The sequence below is a fragment of the Nomascus leucogenys genome, chromosome 8, assembly GCF_006542625.1.
Source record: "Nomascus leucogenys isolate Asia chromosome 8, Asia_NLE_v1, whole genome shotgun sequence".
Classification (NCBI taxonomy): Eukaryota; Metazoa; Chordata; class Mammalia; order Primates; family Hylobatidae; genus Nomascus; species Nomascus leucogenys.
Genome location: NC_044388.1, coordinates 35634596 through 35656632, shown reverse-complemented (window position 1 = coordinate 35656632; position 22037 = coordinate 35634596). Strand labels below are relative to the sequence as shown.

Sequence of the window (22037 nt, the reverse complement as noted above, 5' to 3'; positions counted from 1 at the left end):
TCTGAATGTAGTTTTTTCTAAGAAGAAGATATTAAAAATTACAGAGGTAATCTGTATGAGAAATCTGAGTCTGTGTTAAATAGAAATTTTTTATTGTTTTGAACTGATTTCCTTCAAGTAAATGTAATGAAATGTAAACCTAATCCAGATTGTTTAAAGAAACTTGTATGAAGACATCTTTTCTTCCTTAATGACCAAATGTGATCTAATAGTTCCTGTACATTACTTTTCAACTCCAAATTTCATTAATAATCATATTAACAGCCGGGCGTGGTGGTTGCCGCCTGTAATCCCAGCACTTTGGGAGGCCGAGGCCGGCGGATCATGAGGTCAGGAGATCCAGACCATCCTGGCTAACACGGTGAAACCCCGTCTCCACTAAAAATACAAAAAAAAAAATTAGCCAGGTGTGGTGGCAGGTGCCTGCAGGCCTAGCTACTTGGGAGGCTGAGGCAGGAGGATGGCGTGAACCCAGGAGGCGGAGCTTGCAGTGAGCCGAGATCGCACCACTGCATTCCAGCGTGGGCGACAGAGGGAGACTCCATCTCAAAAAAAAAAAACAAAAAAAAAACGTATTAACCCTGGGAAGGAGTTCTGTGTATTACAGATTCCGTTTCCTTTCCAGAGAATGGGAGAGCTCAAGCGCTCAAGCTTAGAACTGGCTTGCTGTTGTGTCCTTTGTAATTTAGAAATATTTATCATCATTCCTTGTAAACTGTTTTTTGACTGAGATACTTTTGTGATCAAATGAATTAAAAGACAATCCTGAGGTACAACCTGAGATTCCTGACTTGCATTATAATAGCATCGTGTTACACCAAAAATGTGCAAGACTCCATTGGAGATCTATTAAGTGAATATTTTATACAAAGACAATCGTTTTTATTTTGAGACTGGGATACAGTGGTGAATTTAAGTGTTCTCACCTATTCAATCTTAGAAAAAAGCTTATTTGAATTAACTTTTTAGCATAATTGGATTTTTTTTTAATATGCAGGATACAGTGTGTAGGCTGTAGTTTAATTTTGCTCAAAATTCCTTTTTTTTTTTTTTGAGATGGAGTCTCTCTGTCATCCAAGCTGGAGTGCAGTGGTGCCATCTCAGTTCACTGCAAGCTCCGCCTCCCGGGTTCACGCCATTCTCCTGCCCCAGCCTCCCAAGTAGCTGGGACTACAGGCGCCCGCCACCACGCCCGGCTAATTTTTTGTGTTTTTAATAGAGGTGGAGTTTCACCATGTGAGCCAGGATGGTCTTGATCTCCTGATCTCGTGATCTGTCCGCCTCAGCCTCCCAAAGTGCTGGGATTGCAGGCGTGAGCCACCGTGCCCAGCTCAAAATCCCATTTTATAGAGAGGGAAATAATTAAGTTTCATCTTCCTTTAAAAGAGTTCCACATGATATTTATGTCCTGGATGATGAGCGCTTAGAATTGGTTCAGTGTATTCTCGACTTGGCTTGAGTAGCAAAAGAGGCGCTTGTTCCTGTGGGCAGTAAAGAAGAAAGGAGAGGATTGGTTGACAGAATGCTGCCACTGTGTATTTATCCCGTACATTCAACAGATTTTAGTTGAACCACTATGTACCAGACCCTTCAAAGTGCTAGAAATTCAGCTGTGAAGAGGGGACACGATTAATGAACACCAGGCAGTGATTCTTGCTGGCAAGAAAAAGCAGAAGATGGGGACAGTGATGGGCTTGAATTCAAGAGACTCTTTTTTTTTTTTTAATAGGGTGGTCATAGAAAACCTTCCAAATTCCTTATAATGTGGTTTACTTTTGTAATTAAAAAGGATTTTGCAAGAGTTAGAAGGCACAGTCCCTAACACTGTTCTCACCTCTGGCACCATCTTCAAAAGTTTAGTCATGATGTACCTTCAGAACAGCAGACAAATAAAAAATAAAGTTTAGTGAACTATAAATTACAGGGAACACTCCCCAGGACTGCCTCACCTTTGGCACCAATTACAAGTGCAGTGGGTTCTGAAAACCACTCTTAGGTTCAGTGATTCACAGGAATGACTCACAGAACTCACTTAAAGCTGTTATACTCATGATTATGGTTTATTACAGGGAATGAATACAATTTAAAGTAAGCCAAGGGAAAAGACTCATAAGGGCAGAGTACAAGAGGAGCTGACATCTGTAGTGTCCAGTCCTCCAGAGACCAAACTGATAATGGGATCACCCAAAGCCCGCATCATAAGTCACATTGTTAACGGTCCGCAGGTCAGAGCCCCCAGGCAGAGATACTCTTTACCAAGCAGGAAATTCCAGGGGCAAAGGTCAGACCTCTCCTCAGATGAGGTTAATTCTTCACTATACAGATTTTTATTCCATAGCAAATTCTGAGGGACGAGAACCTTATTAAAAATAAATGGCAATACCAAAATACATGAAGAAAACAAGGCTAGATTTATCAGAATTGTGGAGTGTGTGCAATGTGAGGGATTTTTCCAGTTGAGTTGGCATATTCTTTTTTTGTTTTAAGTTTGTATTTTGTCAGCCGGGCACGGTAGCTTATGCCTGTAATCTCAGCACTTTAGGAGGCCGAGGCGGGCGGATCATGAGGTCAGGGCTTTGAGACCAGTCTGGCCAACATGGTGAAACCCCATCTCTACTAAAAATACAGAAATTAGCCGGGTGTGGTGGCATGCGCCTGTAATCCCAGCTACTCAGGAGGCTAAGGCAGGAAAATCACTTGAATCCAGGAGGCGGAGGTTGCAGTGAGCTGAGATGGAGATCCCGCCACTGCACTCCGGCCTGGGCGACAGAGCAGGACTCCGTCTCAAAAAACAAACAAACAAAAATGTATTTTGTCTTTTCTTGGTTGTATAAATTCTTTGAAATTAAAAGTTAGCCATTTAAAAATGTTTAAGATATTATTTTCTACTTTGTGATATGTGTGTATAATTTTTTTTTTTTTTTTTTTTTTTTTTTTCTTGTGATCATGTTGTATGCAAGTGGTTCATTTTGTACTGTGCTAAGTATTTTTTTTATTTTTATTTGTTTTTTTTTTTTTTTTTTTTTTTTTTTTTTTTTTTTTTTTTTTTGCAAGTTTTACATTTTATATAGTCTCATTGTCCATCTTTTCCTTAAACTTTAAGTGCACATAAGAATCACTTGGGAAAGAAATAAGAAATTCAGGTTCCTTGACTCCATTCCAGAGACTGATTGACTATGTCTTGGGCAGGTCCAGAAAGCTGCTTTTTTTTTTTTTTTTTTTTTTTTTTTTAAGGCAGGATCTTACTGTCGCCTAGGCTGGAGTACAGTAACATGATCATAGCTCACTGCAGCCTTGTACTCCTGGACTCAAGCTATCTTCATGCCTCAGTCTCCTGAGTAGCTGAGACTACAGGAATACACCACCACACCTGGCTATTTTTTCTCATTTTTTTGTAGAGACAGGGTCTCCTCATGTTGTCCAAGGTGATCTTGAACTCCTCGACTCAAGTGATCCTTCTGCCTCGGCCTTCCAAAGTGCTGGGATTACAGGTGTGAGCCACTGCCCCCAGCTTCCTTTGTGCTTTCAGTGTCATGAAATACCTGTATTTGTCAAGAAGATTAAGACCGTGTCTTAAAAAAAAAAAAAAAAAAAAGCTAGTAAGATACAAGAGATAATCTTAAATATATCTATAAAGTCCTAGGAACTGTTCGTCTGATTTATTTAGGAGCCGAAGTAAAAGTAATCTTTCCTGACAAATACAGAAAGAGATTTTTGCTAGCATCACTTCTTCCAAAACCATTTTCCTCATTTATGCAATAAGTTTGCATTTTCACTTCTTTATATCACCAAATTTCTCCGTGTTGCTAAGTTCCTGGCTGCATATTTGGAGTCTCTCCAACAGCAGCATTGTCAGCATTCCCACAGTCGGTTCTTCTGTGTACTTTTGATTTGAATTTCATTTCCAGGGTTATGTCTTGTGTGTTTGGCCTCTCTCTTTTAGCATAATATTTCCAAGATTCCTCCATATCGTAGCATGTATCTGGACTTCGTTCCTTTTTATGGCTGAATAAAATTCCATTGTGTGGATATAACACTGTAGTGGTTTTTTTAATTACTGCCATCGGGAATTTGTTTTGAAGTTTAAGAAGCCCGGTTTTTTCCATTTGAAAAAGTAATACAGAATTTGTTTTTTAAAATTTCGAGCATCGGCCAGTCACGGTGGCTCAGACGTGTAATCTCAGCACTTTGGGAGGCTGAAGTGGGAGGACTGCTGGAGCCCAGGAGTTTGAGGCTGCAGTGAGCCATGTTCACACCACTGCACTCCAGCCTGGGCAGCAGAGCGAGACGCTGTCTCAAAAAAAATTTGTGCAAGCACCTCAGAAAGGTAGGAAGGAAAGCAAATGCACTCTACCCACCATCCCTGTCCACTGCCCTCCTACCTCCCAGACAACCATTATGTTTCTGTATATAATATCCTCAGCCATGTTCTTCATATGCAAAAAATATGTGGTGTGCAGAATGTTTGTGGTGTATTGGGAGCTGTTTTGTGGAATAAACTTGGCTACTGGTAAAATTACTATTTAATTTGGGATCTCAGGAAAAGAAACTGAAGGGTATAAAGGCCTTAAGATTACACAATTAGATTAAAACTGTGAAGAGAACCCATGTTTTCTGGAAGACTTCAGTGCATATAATCTCATTCTAATTAATTACAGGCAAGGAGAAGAAAGTATGGGCTACATTGTCCATAACTCTTGGGAATCCTACCAGGCTATAAGCGGAAAAGGCATTTGTAGAAGAATACATGGTAGCCTAGAATCAAAAGAAAAGCTGGAGAACCAAGCATGAGCATTTTGCAGAAATTAAGGGAGGTTAGAGGTGCAGTCAGAATCATACCTTAGAAATGTTGTAGAACACTGGAGAGAACACTTCTGTTAGAATAAAACTTGCCATTGTCCCTGCTCTTTAGAGTTGCTTCAAATTAAGAGTCTGGGCTGGGTGCTTCTAGTTGGCATAAAGTAATCTGGGGCTAGAGTAACTTTGTGATTCATACAGTGTGTGTACAAACTATTGTGTGTTTTGAAAATCGCTGCAGGTTGAGTATCCCTCAACTCAGTGTTAAAGTCTGTTGACAAAAATGCAGAGTAGCAGGAACATAACAGTGAAACTCAAAATCCATGTTTTTAAATACTCTTCAGATTATCAAATCACTGAAGAGACAGAGAATTGTCTGTCCCTAAAATCGTGCTCTCTCCCACCAGTCTAAGCCGTCATCTGCTTTTACTTTAAGCTTCATCCTGTTTGACTTTTTTTTTTTTTTTTCTGTGACTGAGTTTTGCTCTGTCGCCCAGGCTGGAGTGCAGTGGCGCGATCTTGGCCCACTGCAAGCTCGCCTCCCAGGTTCATGTCATATTCTCCTGCCTCAGCATCCCGAGTAGCTGGGGCTACAGGTGCCCGCCACCACACCGGGCTAATTTTTTGTATTTTTAGTAGAGATGGGGTTTCACTGTGTTAGCCAGGATGGTCTCGATCTCCTGACCTCGTGATCCACCTGCCTCGGCCTCCCAAAGTGCTGGGATTACAGGCATGAGCCACCGCGCCCGGCCCTGTTTGACTTTTATTGTGCTGTGTTGTTGCCTTTTTTTTCTTTTGTCTCACTCTCACCCAGGGTTAACTGCAAAGTGGTGCGACCATGGCTCACTGCAGCCTTGAACTCCCCAGCTCAAGCAGTCTTCCCACCCCACCCCACCCTCCTAAGTAGCTGGGACTATAGGCACACACCACCATGCCCAGCTATTTTTTAAATTTTTTATAGAGACCAGAGGTTTCACTGTGTTGCCCAGCCTGGTCTCAAACTCCTGTATTCAAGCTATCCTCCCCCGTCAGCCTCCCAGAGTGCTGGGATTACAGGCATGAGCCACCGCGCCCAGCTGCCCTGTGTTTTAGCTATGCTAGCCATCCGGTTGTTTCTTCCTCTCGGTTCGCATTCTGTATTAGTCCCAGTTCTCATCTCTTACCTTTCGTGGTTTTCTGTTTCTAATTTGTCATGGACCTGGAAACTCAGTAAATAGCTTGTTGGAATTTTGTAGATAACAGTAGGCCCAGAATAAGGCCTGAGAGACTCTTCTGGTGGGTTAGGTACATTTTTATGATGTCTGTTTTGTTACTTCAGAGGCTTTTAAATTTTTCTTCCTGATTCTGGGGTCTTTTGCTATTAGGCAGAGGGGCCAGATCGATGAGCCATTAGTGAACTTCGATTTAGTCAGAACATTTCATTTGCCAGTGTTTAAGCATAAATTCTGTACTTCAGGGCCACCTAATGGTATATTCTAACTTAATTCTATAAATTCAGAATAATTGGAATAAAGAAATTCAAGGTTGGCCTATGAATTGGTGTAAGAATGTTTGTTTACGCAAGTATTTGCATAATTTGACTTTTTTCTTTCATTGACCTTTTTAAACTTGTGAGTAATAAGATTATTCTTTTTAAAACACAGACCTTCTGCCTTGAAGATTTGCCTATACTGGACATTTCATGTAAATGGAATTGTACATTATGTGATCATTCGTGACTGACTTCTTGCACTTACCATAATGTCTTCAAAGTTGTAGCATGTATCAGTACTTCATTTCTTCATGGCTGAATAACTGTTCCATTGTATGAATATATTATGTCCATTCATCGGTTGATCAGTATCTGGTGGTTTCTACTTTTTGGCTGTTATAATGCTGCCATGAACATGTATAAACCAGATTTCATTTCTCTTGAGTGTATACCTAGGAGTGGAACTGCTGGATTATATGGTAATTTTAGGTTTAACTTTGGAGGAACTGCCAGACAGTTTTCCACAGCAGCTGCACCATTTTGCATTTCCACCAGCAGTGTATGAGGGTTCCAACTTATCCACATGTTTGCAACACTTATTAACTGTTTTTTTTATTATAGCCTTTCTAGTGAAGTGTTATCTCGTGGTTTGGTTTTCACATATGCTTTTATAAGGCACATTTCAAGTGTTTTTTTCCCCAAATTTTCTTTTAATAGATAAGAAATGATAGTTTTAACTTTGTAATTGTTGATTTCACTTTTCTAACAGGCAAAGGAAATTTTAACAAAAGAATCAAATGTGCAAGAGGTTCGTTGCCCTGTTACTGTTTGTGGAGATGTGCATGGTCAATTTCATGATCTTATGGAACTCTTTAGAATTGGTGGAAAATCACCAGATACAAACTACTTATTCATGGGTGACTATGTAGACAGAGGATATTATTCAGTGGAGACTGTGACTCTTCTTGTAGCATTAAAGGTATGATTATTGAAATTCAATTTTTTTTTCAAGATTTAAATCAGGCAAAAGGCAAGAATGACAGTATTGCATATCATCTGTTTTACGGTCTGTTCAGTTTATAGCCCCTTAAAATAATAATTGGTTTTACATCTTTTTAAAGGAGAGGTGAAAAGGATAACTTCTGTGTATTCCCGGTAAATTTATCATTCTCTCGAGTAGTCCATAGCTGAAGTCTTGGAATCATATTTGACTTTATCACTTATCTGTTATATTGAGCCAATAGACAAGTCTTTTTAAATCCTTGCTTTGAAAAGTCTGTTGTTCCTGTCTCTCTATTTTCACACAGTTTATCACTTCACAATTCGATTGTTGCAATAGCTTAGTAACTAATATTTCTGCCTCCAAGATCTGATCCCCCCTAAATCCACCTGGCATATGCTGGCCAATGAAATCTCTTATTTAACACCTTTATATTGTTACTTCCTGTTGATTGCCTGTTGCCTATAGAATCAAACTCAAACTCCTTGCCTGGCCTTCTATAGTCTAGTCTGAATTTTTGCCTGCCAGCGGTTGGTAGCATAAACTCTGGCTCAAATCAAAGTTTCTTCTTATTCAGTGCTCTGGACTCTTTATTTCCATGTTCGATTTCCCCCACGAGGTTACTCTGTCCCTGATTTCTTACCTTTCTGCCAAGACTCAGCTCAGGTCTCACTTCTTCCATGTAACCTTCAACCATTTTAGCCTTATTCCTTCTGCTCTAAATTACTATGAGGAAACTTATTCTCCCAGTCCTTATTTATGCTGCAAAAGTGGCTTATTGCCTTCTATTACTTATTTTACGTATCTCTTTAGTGAGGTTAGTCCCTCAACAGCAGAAGCAATATATTACATAGTAATGGGTCACTTAACTACAGTCATACATTCTGAGAAATGTGCCATTAGGTGATTTTGTCATCTTTAGAACTTACACAAACCTAAGTGGTATAGCCTACTGTACACGAAGGCTATATGGTATAGTCTCTTGCTCCAGCCAACATCGTACATGTAATCTGTTAACAAAACGCTGCCCAGCACATGGCTGTACTTGTGTAGACCTGGCATCTGGCTTTATAGCACCAAACTTACATTAGACACGTAACGGATGCTTATTATGTATGAATTGAAGTACATACTTGCAGCTTTTTGCTTAATTTGCAGAATCCAATGCTTTTTCATATTTCTTATCAGACACATTCCTAACTAAATAGTCACTTGTGTTTTTGTTTTGTAATAGAAAGGAAACTAATAATACATTTGAAATCTTGCCCAGTTTTGTCAGGGGCCTGTTTTTGTGTTATTATTGGCAAATCCAATCTTCCTGTGGGAAATAAAAATTGAAAAGGGAAGAAGTTAATCTGTAGAGGAGTTTGTCTCAGCTTCAAACCTGTGATTTTCACTACTCATTCAGCAGTAAGAAGTTATAGTGTTCTAGAAAGATTTAGAAAAGTAATAATAATTTGATGATGAAGAACATAATAGAAGCAAAGTATCAGATACAAGTTTATTATAGTAATTTAAGTATTAGTTAAAGGTTCTGATGAGGGTGGTCAAAACATGATGAAAAAGGATAATTATAATAAACATGTCAAATGTTAACCAGTAAGACCTGGTTATGAATAAGCAAGTTTTTTATTTTGAAAATGAAATTAACATTTAATATACTGGTGGCCAAAAGCGCCATGTATAAAAATGGGTCAGAGACTAATGTACTTCACGTGACACTAGTAAAAATGTGATTTTACTATGGGTTTTACTCCTTTTCTTCCAGGTGCGTTATCCAGAACGCATTACAATATTGAGAGGAAATCATGAAAGCCGACAAATTACCCAAGTATATGGCTTTTATGATGAATGTCTGCGAAAGTATGGGAATGCCAACGTTTGGAAATATTTTACAGATCTCTTTGATTATCTTCCACTTACAGCTTTAGTAGATGGACAGGTATGTATGTGTGTGCTTACATCTTGGGAGGAGGTAAATGAAGGCAAAGATTGACTATTGGTAAGCTAGGGTCTAGATTCATATGACCTGTGTTTCTGCATCTCCTTGGCCTTTTCCTCCTCCTTCCCTTATACTTAAAATTTCAAAGCAGGGAAGTGGGTAAGTTTCACGTACATTTGGACCAGCAAATTTTCCTGTTGTAAATCTTTTGACCAAAGAATATGCTGTGCTTTTTAAGATACTGATAAACATTATAAATGTTTAACACACTGATGTATAGTACTAGTAAAGCAAGATGTTATTTAAAACTGTCTCTGCATATAGACACAGTGTCTGCTGGTTACCATTAATAACTTTTCATTTCTATTTTCATGGTAATTGCAAATGTTATATTGTGTATTGCACCTTCCCTGAGAAGTGAATGCTTGGCTGGGCACAGTGGCTAGTACTTTGGGAGGCCGAGGCAAGAGGACTGCTTGAGTTCAGGGGTTCAAGACCAGCCTGGGCAATGTAGTGAGACCCTGTCTCTACAAAAAAATTTAAAAATCAGCTAGGCACAGTGGCGCATGCTTGTGGTCTAGCTAGTCAGGAAGCTAGAGGTGAGAGGATCTCTTCAGCCCAGGAAGTTAAGGCTGCAGTGAGCTGTGATCACAGCACTGTGCTCCAGCCTGGGCAACAGCAAAACCCCATCTCGAAGAACAAAAAAAGAAAATAGAAGCAAATGCTATTTCTGCATTTGCTGTAACAAGTAGTGCAGACATGTCATGAAACATTCAAAACTATAAGAAGAAATTATGCAAATTTCCTATTTCAATTTCTGGAGATAATCACTGTAAGCATGAACTGATTTAAATTTAAATATAAAACAAAGGCCGGGCAAGGTGGCTTATACCTGTAATCCCAGCACTTTGGGAGGCTGAGGTGGGTGGATCACCTGAGGTAGGGAGTTCGAGACCAGCCTGGCCAACATGGTGAAACCCCATCTCTACTAAAAATACAAAAATTAGCCGGAGATGGCAGTGCATGCCTGTAGTCCCAGCTACTTGAGAGGCTGAGGCAGGAGAATCACTTGAACCTGAGAGAGACAGAGGTTGCAGTGAGCCGAGATTGTATCACGGCACTCCAGCTTGGGTGACAAAGTGAGACTCCATCTCAAAAAATAAATAAATATAAAATATACAATAAAACTTCATAATTCTTAAATTATAAAAGCCCAGAGTTGTCAAGAATGTAATAAATTCTCTCTTATACTGCTTGTGGGAGTATAATTTGGTTATAACTTTCTCTGTGTAATCCTGACAGTCTTTTTTCCCAGCCATGATTTTGGACACTGCCATGATTAATTTGAAAGGACAATACTTTGCCTGGACTTGCTAAAAGAAAATGTGAATTTAAAAGATGTTAAATTTTAATTAAGATTGTTTTTAATTGTTTTGAAGCAACATAGTCTTCGTTAATAATAAAATTGCTGGACAGAATGATTTTCAAAAGACAGCCTATCAGTTTTAATGAAGTATCTAGTTTTTAAAATGGGTGTGTTAGTAGAGCTTTTTTATATTTTTCCCTTCCTCCTTCCTTCCTCTCTTTCTGAAAAGTTACTAGGAAAGAAATAATAGTGAACAAAAGTGATCTAGAAGAAAAGGTGGAAGGCACATAAAACACTAGGAGTGAAATAAGGCATAATTATAACTATGCAGGAGCTCATGTATCACAAGAACAGGTGCAGCTTTAGTGCACTAAATTTGAAAAGCTGAATGAAGCTTACTATAGTAAAATACCAGTTATTAAAATTGGCTTGCAGAAATTCGTCCAATATAAGTAAACTACCAATAGCAACCAGATATAAATAGTTTTATAGGCTAATTCTACCAAACCCTTAAGGAACATATAATTTGTGTTCTAGAACTTGGGAAAAGATGGAGAGTTCAAAACTCACACTGTATGCCTAGTATAACCTCAATGCCAAACCAGACGTGGCATGCACAGAAAAATAAAATCAGACCAAAATCATTTGGAAAAAAAATTCCTATATTTATGATTCAAAACTCAGTTATTTTATAAAATAATAATATTAAGTGGATAAAGAAACGCTGGTTATACTATCAGCTAAACATTAGAAACCTTCTCATCAGGCTGGGTGAGGTGGCTCATGCCTGTAATCCCAGCACTTTGGGAGGCCAAGGTGGGCGGATCACCTGAGGTTGGGAGTTCAAGACCAGCCTGGCCAACATGGAGAAACGCTGTCTCTACTAAAAATACAAAATTAGCCAGGCATAGTGGCACATGCCTGTAAACCCAGCTAGTCAGGAGGCTCAGGCAGGAGAATTACTTCAACTTGGAAGGCGGAGGTTGCGGTGAGCTGAGATCACACCATTGCACTGGGCAACAAGAGCGAAACTCCGTCTCAAAAAAAAAAAAATCAAAATCAGAAAGAAAATGCTTGTTAAAACTTGTATTATTCTCTCTGATTCAGAATACCTAGAGCATTGACTTGAAACTAGGTAGCTTACAAAAAATAAAACAGAAAACATTTGTATTATTCCATTTTATTTTAGAAGTCCTGGCCAATGCACTAAGCAATAAAAAGAATTAAAAGGTATAAACATTGAGAAGAAAAAACAAAAATATTTTTGCAAATGACTTGATTATGTTCTTAGAAAATATGAAAGGAACTGAAAATTTATTGTAGCCAGTAACAGGAATTAGAGTGTTTGCTGTAAGAGAAACAAAAAATTGTATATATCAGCAATAGCCAACAGAAGCTGTAATGACAGCTGGGTACAGTGGCATGCACCTATAATCCTAGCTTCTCAAGAAGCTGAGGTGGGAGGATTGCTTGGGCCCAGGAGTTCATGGCTGCATTGCACAGTGATCATGCCTGTGAATAGCCACTGTGCACTCCATCCTCAGTAGCACAGCAAGACTCCATCTCTACAGAAAGAAAAGAAAGGAGGGAAGGGGGGAGGGAGAAAAAAAAGAAAGAAATTTAATGGTAGGTCCCAAGGATGGGGATACCATTGACCAGAGAAAAGGAAGGGAGGGAGGGAGAGAAAAAAAAAAAAAAAGAAATTTAATGGTGGGTCCCCAAGGATGGGGATACCATTGACCAGAGAAGGGGTAAAGAAGAAAAAAAGGTGGACAAAATATGTTTAAATGTTGGCACTATTTGAACTGACACTTTTAACCATTATTTACTCTTTGTTAACTGTTAGCAGTTAGTAAAACAAATACATTCTCTTTTGTTAATTCATAAACAGATATTCTGCCTCCATGGTGGCCTCTCTCCATCCATAGACACACTGGATCATATAAGAGCCCTGGATCGTTTACAGGAAGTTCCACATGAGGTAAACTTAATTTAAAAAAGAAGAAGACAGGAAAAGAAAATATAACCATATTTTGAGGACGATAAAGTATGACTGATAATAATTTGTAACATGTACTTATTTTTCTTGGCTAGGGCCCAATGTGTGATCTGTTATGGTCAGATCCAGATGATCGTGGTGGATGGGGTATTTCACCACGTGGTGCTGGCTACACATTTGGACAAGACATTTCTGAAACCTTTAACCATGCCAATGGTCTCACACTGGTTTCTCGTGCCCACCAGCTTGTAATGGAGGTATGTACCTTCCTGACAGAATGATCTTTATTTCAGATTAGTATATACTTCTGTAATAAGGCATTATGACTTAACTAAGAAACATTCCTCACCGTTTATTACCTAGGTGAAAAGAGGAAAAACTTGCTTGTTTTAGCAAGTAGGGAAAGCACTAGTAGACCAGAGCAGAATTATAACTCGTTTTTGAAATTGAGACTTAGAAAACAGTTACAAAAATAGTACCCCAAAATTCCCTGTATGCTTCATTCAAATTCCTGACTGTAAATGTTTTACTATATTTGCTTTATCATTTTGTGTCTCTCTTCCTCTTCACCCCCCACACTTTCTTCTGAACCATTTGAATATCTGTTGCAGACAGATACTCCTTTACTACCAACTTTCTATGTGTATTTTGTAAAATTAAGGACACACTGTCACATAACCACCGTATAGTTATCACAGTTGGGAAATTTGTGTTCATATAGTACTATTATTTAATATGAACACTTTATTCAAATTTTGCTAATTGTCTCACTAATGTCTTTTATAGCAAAATTTAATTTTTTTTTCTTACTGTATGTGCATAATCTAATCCAAAGATTAGGTTGTGTTCATTCTACTTTGATGTGGAAATCCTCCAATTTTCATTGTTTTCCACATTCTTGACATTTTGGAAGAGTAGGAGCATTTTATCTTAACAGAAATATCCCTCAGTTGGGGTTTGACTGATGGTTTCCTTGCAGTTAGGGTTTCAACGTATGCATTTTTAGCAGTCATGCCATAGAAAGATGGTGTGTCCTCCTCCGTGCATTGTATCAAGTGGTCCTAAAATCTGCTTGTCTCAATGCTGGTGGTGGCAACTAAGATGATGTCTGCCAGATTTCTCCACTATAATATTAACTGTTTTACAACTACTAAGGGACTATAAACAACATAATCCCTCCAGACCAGTAGGGAGTGGCTTCAAGATGTTAGAGAAAACTTCACCAGCCCAGTAGAAACAAGGGAGCATGATAAAAAACACAAATTTATATAGTAAAAATAAATTTAATTATATCAGTGATTATAAGAAATAGACTAAAATTTTAGCCTGAAAGAGACTCTTAGATTGGATAAATAATCAAAATTTAGATGTTACTTGGGATGTACCTAAAACATAAATGACTGGCTAGACAAAGTGGCTCATGCCTGTAATCCCAGCACTTTGGGAGGCCGAGGTGGGAGGATCTCTTGAGTCCTGGAGTTTCAGACCAGCCTGGGCAACATAGTGAGACCTCATCTCTATAAAAAAAAAAAAAAAAGTCAAAAAGTTGGCTGGGCATGGTGGCATATGTCTGTTGTCTCAGCTACTCGGGAGGCTGAGGTGAGAGGGTCACTTGAGGCCAGGAGGTTGAGGCTACAGTGAGCTATGATCGTACCACTGCACTCCAGCCTGGGCAAAAGAGTGAGACCTTGTCTCAAAAAAAAAGAGGAAAAAAAAAAAAAAAACACCATAAACTACAGGTAAAAGTTGGAAAATGGTATATTGGTATATCAAGTAGTTAATCAAAATATCAAAAATATAGCTAATAAGCTGGCGCAGTGGCTTGTGCCTGTATTCCCAGCACTTTGGGAGGCTGAGGCAAGCGGATTGCTGGAGCTCAGGAATTGGAGACCAGCCTGGGCAACATGGTGAGCTCCTGTATCTACTAAAATACAAAAAATTAACCTGGTGTGGTGGCACGCGCCTGTAGTCCCAGCTACTCAGGGGGATGAGGCAGGAGAATTGCTTGAACCCAGGAGTTGGAGGTTGCAGTGAGTCTAGATTGCACCATTGCACTCCAGCCTGGGCAACAACTATAGCTAATATGAATGAGATAGGCGCTAATAAAAGGTATTATTAGAAATAAAGAGATTATTGATGAAAACTGGCCCAGTTCTCTAGGAAGAAAGTATTCTAAATTTGTATTTACCTAGTAATATCTTCAAAATATATAAAGAAAAATTGGCATAATTCATGAGGGAAAATTGAGAAATTAATTATGATTGTGGGAGAAATTCAGTACACATCCTTGTTGCAGTGAGTCTAGATTGCACCACTGCACTCCAGCCTGGGCAACAACTATAGCTAATATGAATGAGATAGGCTCTAATAAAAGGTATTGTTAGAAATAAAGAGATTATTGATGAAAACTGGCCCAGTTCTCTAGGAAGAAAGTATTCTAAATTTGTATTTGCCTAGTAATATCTTCAAAATAATATAAAGAAAAATTGGCATAATTCATGAGGGAAAATTGAGAAATTAATTATGATTGTGGGAGAAATTCAGTACACATCCTTGCCAAGATTTCAAGCATAGATAAGGCAAAACAACAATTAGCGAGCTGCATTTAACAGAATCCTAGGCCCACGAATTGCACAGTATTCTGTACAGGTACACAAACTATTAAAGATGGAGACCTTATATAGTAATGCAGACGACTACATTTCCACAGAGAGTACCTGTAATTTTTGAGTTTAGTTTTTTTTAAATGTGTCTGTGTCAAAATCATAATATTATAATGAAATAATGAATTTGTTTTTATCCTGCAGGGGTACAATTGGTGTCATGATCGGAATGTGGTTACCATTTTCAGTGCACCCAATTACTGTTATCGTTGTGGGAACCAGGCTGCTATCATGGAATTAGATGACACTTTAAAATATTCCTTGTGAGTAACTGTAAATTTTAATTGTATATACTTACTTTCAGAAGGAAAATTTGAAATGTTAAAAATAGAAGTAGAAGATTACTGTTTCTGAAATTGGATGAGGAGTATAGCAAAGCCCCTCCCCAGCAAAAACAACCATTAGCTGGAGAACATTATTTTTAAAAAATAATTTTTCAAAGCTTTTGGAAATTGTCCTAAGAGCATACAGCAGGTGGAGAAACAGTTAATTCAAGAAAACCTACTAAATCTCAGTAATAATAGCCATAGTCTGTGGCATTTGAGCTATGACTTGCCCCCTTCAACTCCTCCCAGATCCCTCTCAGAGAAACGACTACAGGCGCTCTGCTCTGGGTTGGTATAGTTAGGAGGCTAAGGGATTCCCCCTCTTCACCAGCTCCCAGGGTTGGGGCTGTGGTTTCACTCCCAGAGATCAGATGCCAGCATATCTCACCTCTCCTAGTCTGGAGTTACAGAAGCTCTACTCCTGGTAGATGCAGTCAAGCAGTCAGAGGCCCCCTTCCCTGCCTCAGCTCCTGGGGCAGGAGCTCTGCTCCAGGCATGCATGGCAGATGAGAATGCTAGGTTTCCCAATGCTGTTACCCCAGCACCTGCTCATAAACTAGGTGGTATCACCAAGCCCGCACTGGCATAGAAGTTCTGCTCAGGAGGAAAGGCAGGTCACAGAAGTTCCTCAGCTCTGCCTCCGAGGACTTACCTTACTTAAGTGATGGAGAATTCCAAATCTGAGTGCTTTGTGGAAAGCAGTGGATGTCATGGTGGAGACTAATTAAGAGGGCTGTAATAGCTCCCATGATACTAGGAGCAACATACCAAAGAGTAGAGCAACATGTTGTTCAACAAATAGCACCAGGGAAAAAGCCAAGAAGAGCCCTTCTGGGATCATAGTCAGCCCTGGGGGGACAAGAAGGCTGTGCACATGCACTAGCCATACCCACTCAGGAGCAGTCAGAGTAGGATGTGGGGTATTCAGATAATATTTTCAAGCCACACATAGATTGTACTGAGTTGAATAGTGTCCCCCCAACACACACAAAATTCATGTCCACCCAGAACCTCAAAATGTGATGTTATTTGGAAATAGGATCTTTGCAGATATAATTATTAAAGATGAGATTGTACTGGATTAGGTGGGCCTAAATCCAATTCGAATGGGATTTTAGTAAAGAGGAAAAGAAATACACACAGGGGAGAATGATGTGTGAAGCCAGAGATTCGAATGATGCATCTACCAGCCAAGGATTGCCAGAGCCATCAGAAGCTAGGGAGAGGCTAGGAAGGATTTTTCCTAGAGCCTTCAGAGAGAGCGTGGTCCTCCCAGCATCTTGGTTTCAGACTTGTAGCCTCCAGAACTCTGAGACGATAAATCCCTGTTGTATAAGCTGTGCAGTTTGGTAATTTGCTACGGCAGCCCCAGGAAACAGATAAGTAGATTGATCAACAAATGGTGTAACCGTCAGTGGTACGTGAGGCTTGTTTTGTTTTGTTTTGTTTTGTTTTGTTTTGTTTTGTTTTGTTTTGTTTTTTTGAGACGGAGTCTCACTCTGTTGCCCAGGCTGGAGTGCAGTGGCGCAATCTCGGCTCACTGCAAGTTCCGCCTCCTGGGTTCATGCCATGCTCCTGCCTCAGCCTCCCGAGTAGCTGGGACTACAGGCGCCCGCCACCATGCCCGGCTAATTTTTTGTATTTTTAGTAGAGACAGGGTTTCACTGTGTTAGCCAGGAAGTACGTGAGTCTTAAACACAACCTCTGATCATTGACTGAACATTGAATTACTCTGACCGAGGAACACCTCCTAGGAAGTCAGGCTTTAAAATAAAATCACACTCATCCCTGACAGTGTGGCAGAATATGTGCATGCCCAAGGTTATACCCTCTCTGGACTGAGTGCAGAATGAAGATCCAACTATTAGTCCCTGGCTGAATGGGAAGCCAAAATATAAACTCCTTCAGCTTTGATAGCAATCTGCAAGTCACATAACATTTCCTGTGGTCATTAGGGTGAGCTTTAAGATCTAACCGGCCAAGGGGACTTAAGTACAATCTTTGATCAGTAAGTGGCTTATGCCTACCCAGAGACAGCCCCTCAGTAGCCAGGCTGTGAAAGATTAAAAGAAGTAAAAACGGCCAGGCACATGCCTATAATCCCAGCACTTTGGGAGGCCGAGGTGGGCGGATCACCTGAGGTCGGGAGTTCAAGACCAGCCTGACTAACATGGAGAAACCCAGTCTCTATTAAAAATACAAAATTAGCTGGGCGTGGTGGCGCATGCCTGTAATCCCAGCTACTCGGGAGGCTGAGGCAGGAGAATCGCTTGAACCTGGGAGGCAGTGGAGATCACGCCATTGCACTCCAGCCTGGGCAACAAAAGTGAAACTCAAAAAAAAAAAAAAGTGAAAACATCTGAGCAGGGCCACAGGGGCTGCACACTATGGGGGAAGCCAACTTTACAGTTAGTTCAGCTAAGTCACTAAACAAAAATAATAAACCACCAAAAAGACAAGATCAGTCCCCAAGGACATGAATTCCAGAGTTACTGCAATATATTATCTATAATGTCCAATTTTTCAACCACAGATTATAAGACATGGAAAGAACAAGGAAGTGTGACCTCTACACAAGAAAAAACTAAGCAACAGAAACCGTTTCTCTTGGATAGAACAACTAGGCAGGAGATGAAGGCAGCAGAACACTTGAGCAACACTGTAAACTGACTCTATACCTCATGTCTATAAAACAACACCCAACAACAGCAGAATACATTCCTCTCAAGTAAACATGAAACATAGTCATATGCTAGACTATAAAACATGCCTCAGGCAATTTAAGAAGATTGGATTCTTACAAAGTATATTCTCCAACACAAGGAAATGAAATTAGAAATCATTAACATGGCTGGATGCTGTGGCTCACGCAAGTAATCCCAACACTTTGGGAAGCCAAAGTAGGAGGATCACTTGAGGCCAGCCTGGGCAACATAGGGAGACCCCGTCTTTGCAAAAAAATTTAAAAATTAGCCAGGTATGGTGCCAAGCACCTGTAGTCTCAGCTGTATGGGAGGCTGAGGTGGAGGATCACTTGAGCCCAGTTGATCAAGGCTGCAATGAGCTGTGATCACAGCACTACACTACAGCCTGGGCAACAGAGCAAGACCCTGTCTCAGAAAAAAACAAGAGAATTTGAAATCAGTAACCTATCTTTATTGAGTAACCTATCTTTATACTTGAGGACCTAGAAAAAGCAGAGTAAACTAAACCTGATGTAAGCTTATGAAACGAGTTTTAGAGTAGAAATAAACAGTAGAAAATCATTAGAGAAAAATCAACAAAACCCAAAGTTGATGCTTTGAAAAGCCTTAACTAGACTGGCCAAGAAAAAAAGGAGTAAAGACTCAACATTACCAAATCACTAGAGACCTTACTGAAATAAAAAGGATTATAAGGGAATACAATAAATAACTATATGCCAGCAAATTCAGTAACTTTGATAAAATGTACTAATTCCTAAAAAGAAACTACTGAAACTGACTCAAGAAATATGAAATCTGAATGACCTTTCAAATGTGAAAATATTGAGCCGGCATGGTGGCTCACACCTGTAAATCCCAGCTTTGAGAGGCCAAGCTGAGAGGATTGCTTGAGACTAGGAGTTTGAGACCAGCCTGGACAACATAGCAGGACCTTGTCCCTATTTAATTTAAAAGAATATAAATAAATGAGTGAAAAAGTTAAAACTCCCCACAAATAAAAGGCCAGGCCCAATTGGCTTCACTGATGAAGTCCACCAAATGTTTAAAAAAAGGAATTGGCCAGGTGCAGTGGCTCTAACCAGTAATCCTAGCACTTTGGGAAGCCAAGGCAGGCAGATTGAGCCCAGGATTCAAGATCAGCCTGGGTAACATGGTAAAACCCTATATCTACAAAGAATACAAAAATTAACCTGGTGTGGTGGCTCAGCCTATAGTCTCAGCTACTCAGGAAGCTGAAGTGCGAGGATCACCTGAGCCCAGGGAGGTTGAGGCTGCAGTGAGCCATGATCACACCACTGCACTCCAGCCTGGGCAACAGAGTGAGACCCTGTCTCAAAAATAAAAAGGAGTTAATGCCAATCCTTCACAAACACTTCCAAAAAACAGAAGAGGAGGACTATGCCATTCATTCTGTCATACCTGCATTATTATCCTTGATACCAAAAGTAGACAAAGGTAAAAAAACACAGACCAGCATTTGTTACGAATACAGATAGAAAATTTTTCAACATACGTACCAGCAACCTGGATCTAGCAATATGTAAAAAGATTATACACCCATGAGCAAGTGGGATTTATCCCAGGAATGCTAAGTTGGTTCAAAACATGAAAATCAATATAATAAACCATATTAATATTAAGGGATTAAAAAACACATGATCATCTCAATAGAGGCACAAAAATAATTGGAAAAATCCACTAGCCAGAAACACTCAAGAAAATAGTGATATTAGGCCTGGCGCGGTAGCTCATGCCTGTAATCCCAGCACTTTGGGAGGCCGAGGCGGGTGGATCATGAGGTGAGGAGATCAAGACCATCCTGGCTAATACAGTGAAACCCCGTCTCTACTAAAAAAAAAATATAAAAACAAAATTAGCCGGGCATGGTAGTGGGCTCCTGTAGTCCCAGCTACTCGGGAGGCTGAGGCAGGAGAATGGTGTGAACCCGGGAGGCGGAGCTTACAATGAGCCGAGATCGTGCCACTGCACTCCAGCTTGGGCGACAGAGCAAGACTCTGCCTCAAAAAAAAAAAAGTGATACTATTATTAAATAATATTAAACAATTATTGTTTATTTAAACTTAATATTATTTGATCTTTAATTATTTAAGCTTTTAAATAATAATAATATTTAGAAATTGTTATGCCAGGCACCAAACCAGACATTCTGTCTTCTTAAAATTTTCACCATTGCCCTATGAGGCAGTTAGTTGGGATGGGAGCATCTGCAGTGATTTGCCCATGGACATTCCAGTCATAAGTGATGTAGTCATAGTGGGAAAGCAGACTGCTGTTTCTACTACAGTGTCTTGTTCTTTATTCATTTGTTTGCTTTGCAAAGTCAAATCCTTTATTTGCTTCCTTTTTTGCCATTTACAGCCTTCAATTTGACCCAGCGCCTCGTCGTGGCGAGCCTCATGTTACACGGCGCACCCCAGACTACTTCCTATAAATTTCTCCTGGGAAACCTGCCTTTGTATGTGGAAGTATACCTGGCTTTTTAAAATATATGTATTTAAAAACAAAAAGCAACAGTAATCTATGTGTTTCTGTAACAAATTGGGATCTGTCTTGGCATTAAACCACATCATGGACCAAATGTGCCATACTAATGATGAGCATTTAGCACAGTTTGAGACTGAAATTTAGTACACTATGTTCTAGATAGGTCAGTCTAACAGTTTGCCTGCTGTATTTATAGTAACCATTTTCCTCTGGACTGTTCAAGCAAAAAAGGTAACTAACTGCTTCATCTCCTTTTGCGCTTATTTGGAAATTTTAGTTATAGTGTTTAACTGGCATGGATTAATAGAGTTGGAGTTTTATTTTTAAGAAAAATTCACAAGCTAACTTCCACTAATCCATTATCCTTTATTTTATTGAAATGTATAATTAACTTAACTGAAGAAAAGGTTCTTCTTGGGAGTATGTTGTCATAACATTTAAAGAGAGTTCCCTTCATTTAAACTAAATTACTGTTTTATGTTGATCTGCATATTTCTGTATATTTGTCATGACAGTGCTTGCATCCTATTTGGTGTACTCAGCAAATAAACTTTTCATTTTAAACAAAAACAGTTATTTATTGTGTTGTGCATTAAATGAAAACTGTGGTTTTTTTTTTTTAAACCAGGTCTTGCTCTGTCATCCAGGCTGGAGTACAGTGGCACAGTCATAGCTCACTTCAACCTTGAACTCCTGAGCCCAAGCCATCCTCCTCCCTCAGCCTCCTGAGTAGCTGGGACTACAGTTAACATACCACCACACCCAGCTAATTTTTAAAATATTTTTGTAGAGATAGGATCTTGCTATGTTGCCCAGGCTGGTCTTGAACTCCTGGCCTCAAGTGGCCCTGCCAAATTCTTGAGATTACAGACGTGTGCCATCACACCTGGCCCACTATCTTGAAACGACATAAAATCTTTCAAAGCAGGGCAGTGGGACATAGCTATAGTCCCAGCTACTCAGGAGGCTGAGGTGGAACAATAGCTTGAACCCAAGAGCTTGAGGGCAGCCTGGGCAACATAGCAAGATGTCATCTCTAAAAAATAAAAAATAGGCTGGGCATGGTGGCTCATGCCTGTAATCCCATTGCTTTGGGAGGCCGAGATAAGAGGATTGCTTGAGCTCAGGAGGTTGAGACCTGCCTGGGCAACATAGACTCCATCTCTATATTTTTAAAAAAATATTTTTTTAATAAATAAATCTCTCAACTTGAAATAAACATTTGTGTTGAGGAAATTTGATTGTAATATTCTTTGTTACAGG

General features: G+C 39.6%; 1 protein-coding gene across 1 annotated transcript in view; it reads left to right on the top strand.

Annotated features, from left to right (window-relative positions):
- Positions 1-21344, top strand: part of PPP2CB (protein phosphatase 2 catalytic subunit beta) — a 28300-nt gene extending 6956 nt beyond the window's left edge. Inside the window, exons 2-7 of the mRNA XM_003269544.4 lie at positions 7038-7247; positions 9037-9210; positions 12468-12557; positions 12671-12832; positions 15383-15501; positions 20649-21344. Coding sequence (XP_003269592.1) covers positions 7038-7247; positions 9037-9210; positions 12468-12557; positions 12671-12832; positions 15383-15501; positions 20649-20721 — 828 coding nt within the window. The 3' untranslated portion in view covers positions 20722-21344. The remainder of the gene's footprint in view (positions 1-7037; positions 7248-9036; positions 9211-12467; positions 12558-12670; positions 12833-15382; positions 15502-20648) is intronic.
- Positions 21345-22037: the final 693 nt, after the last annotated feature.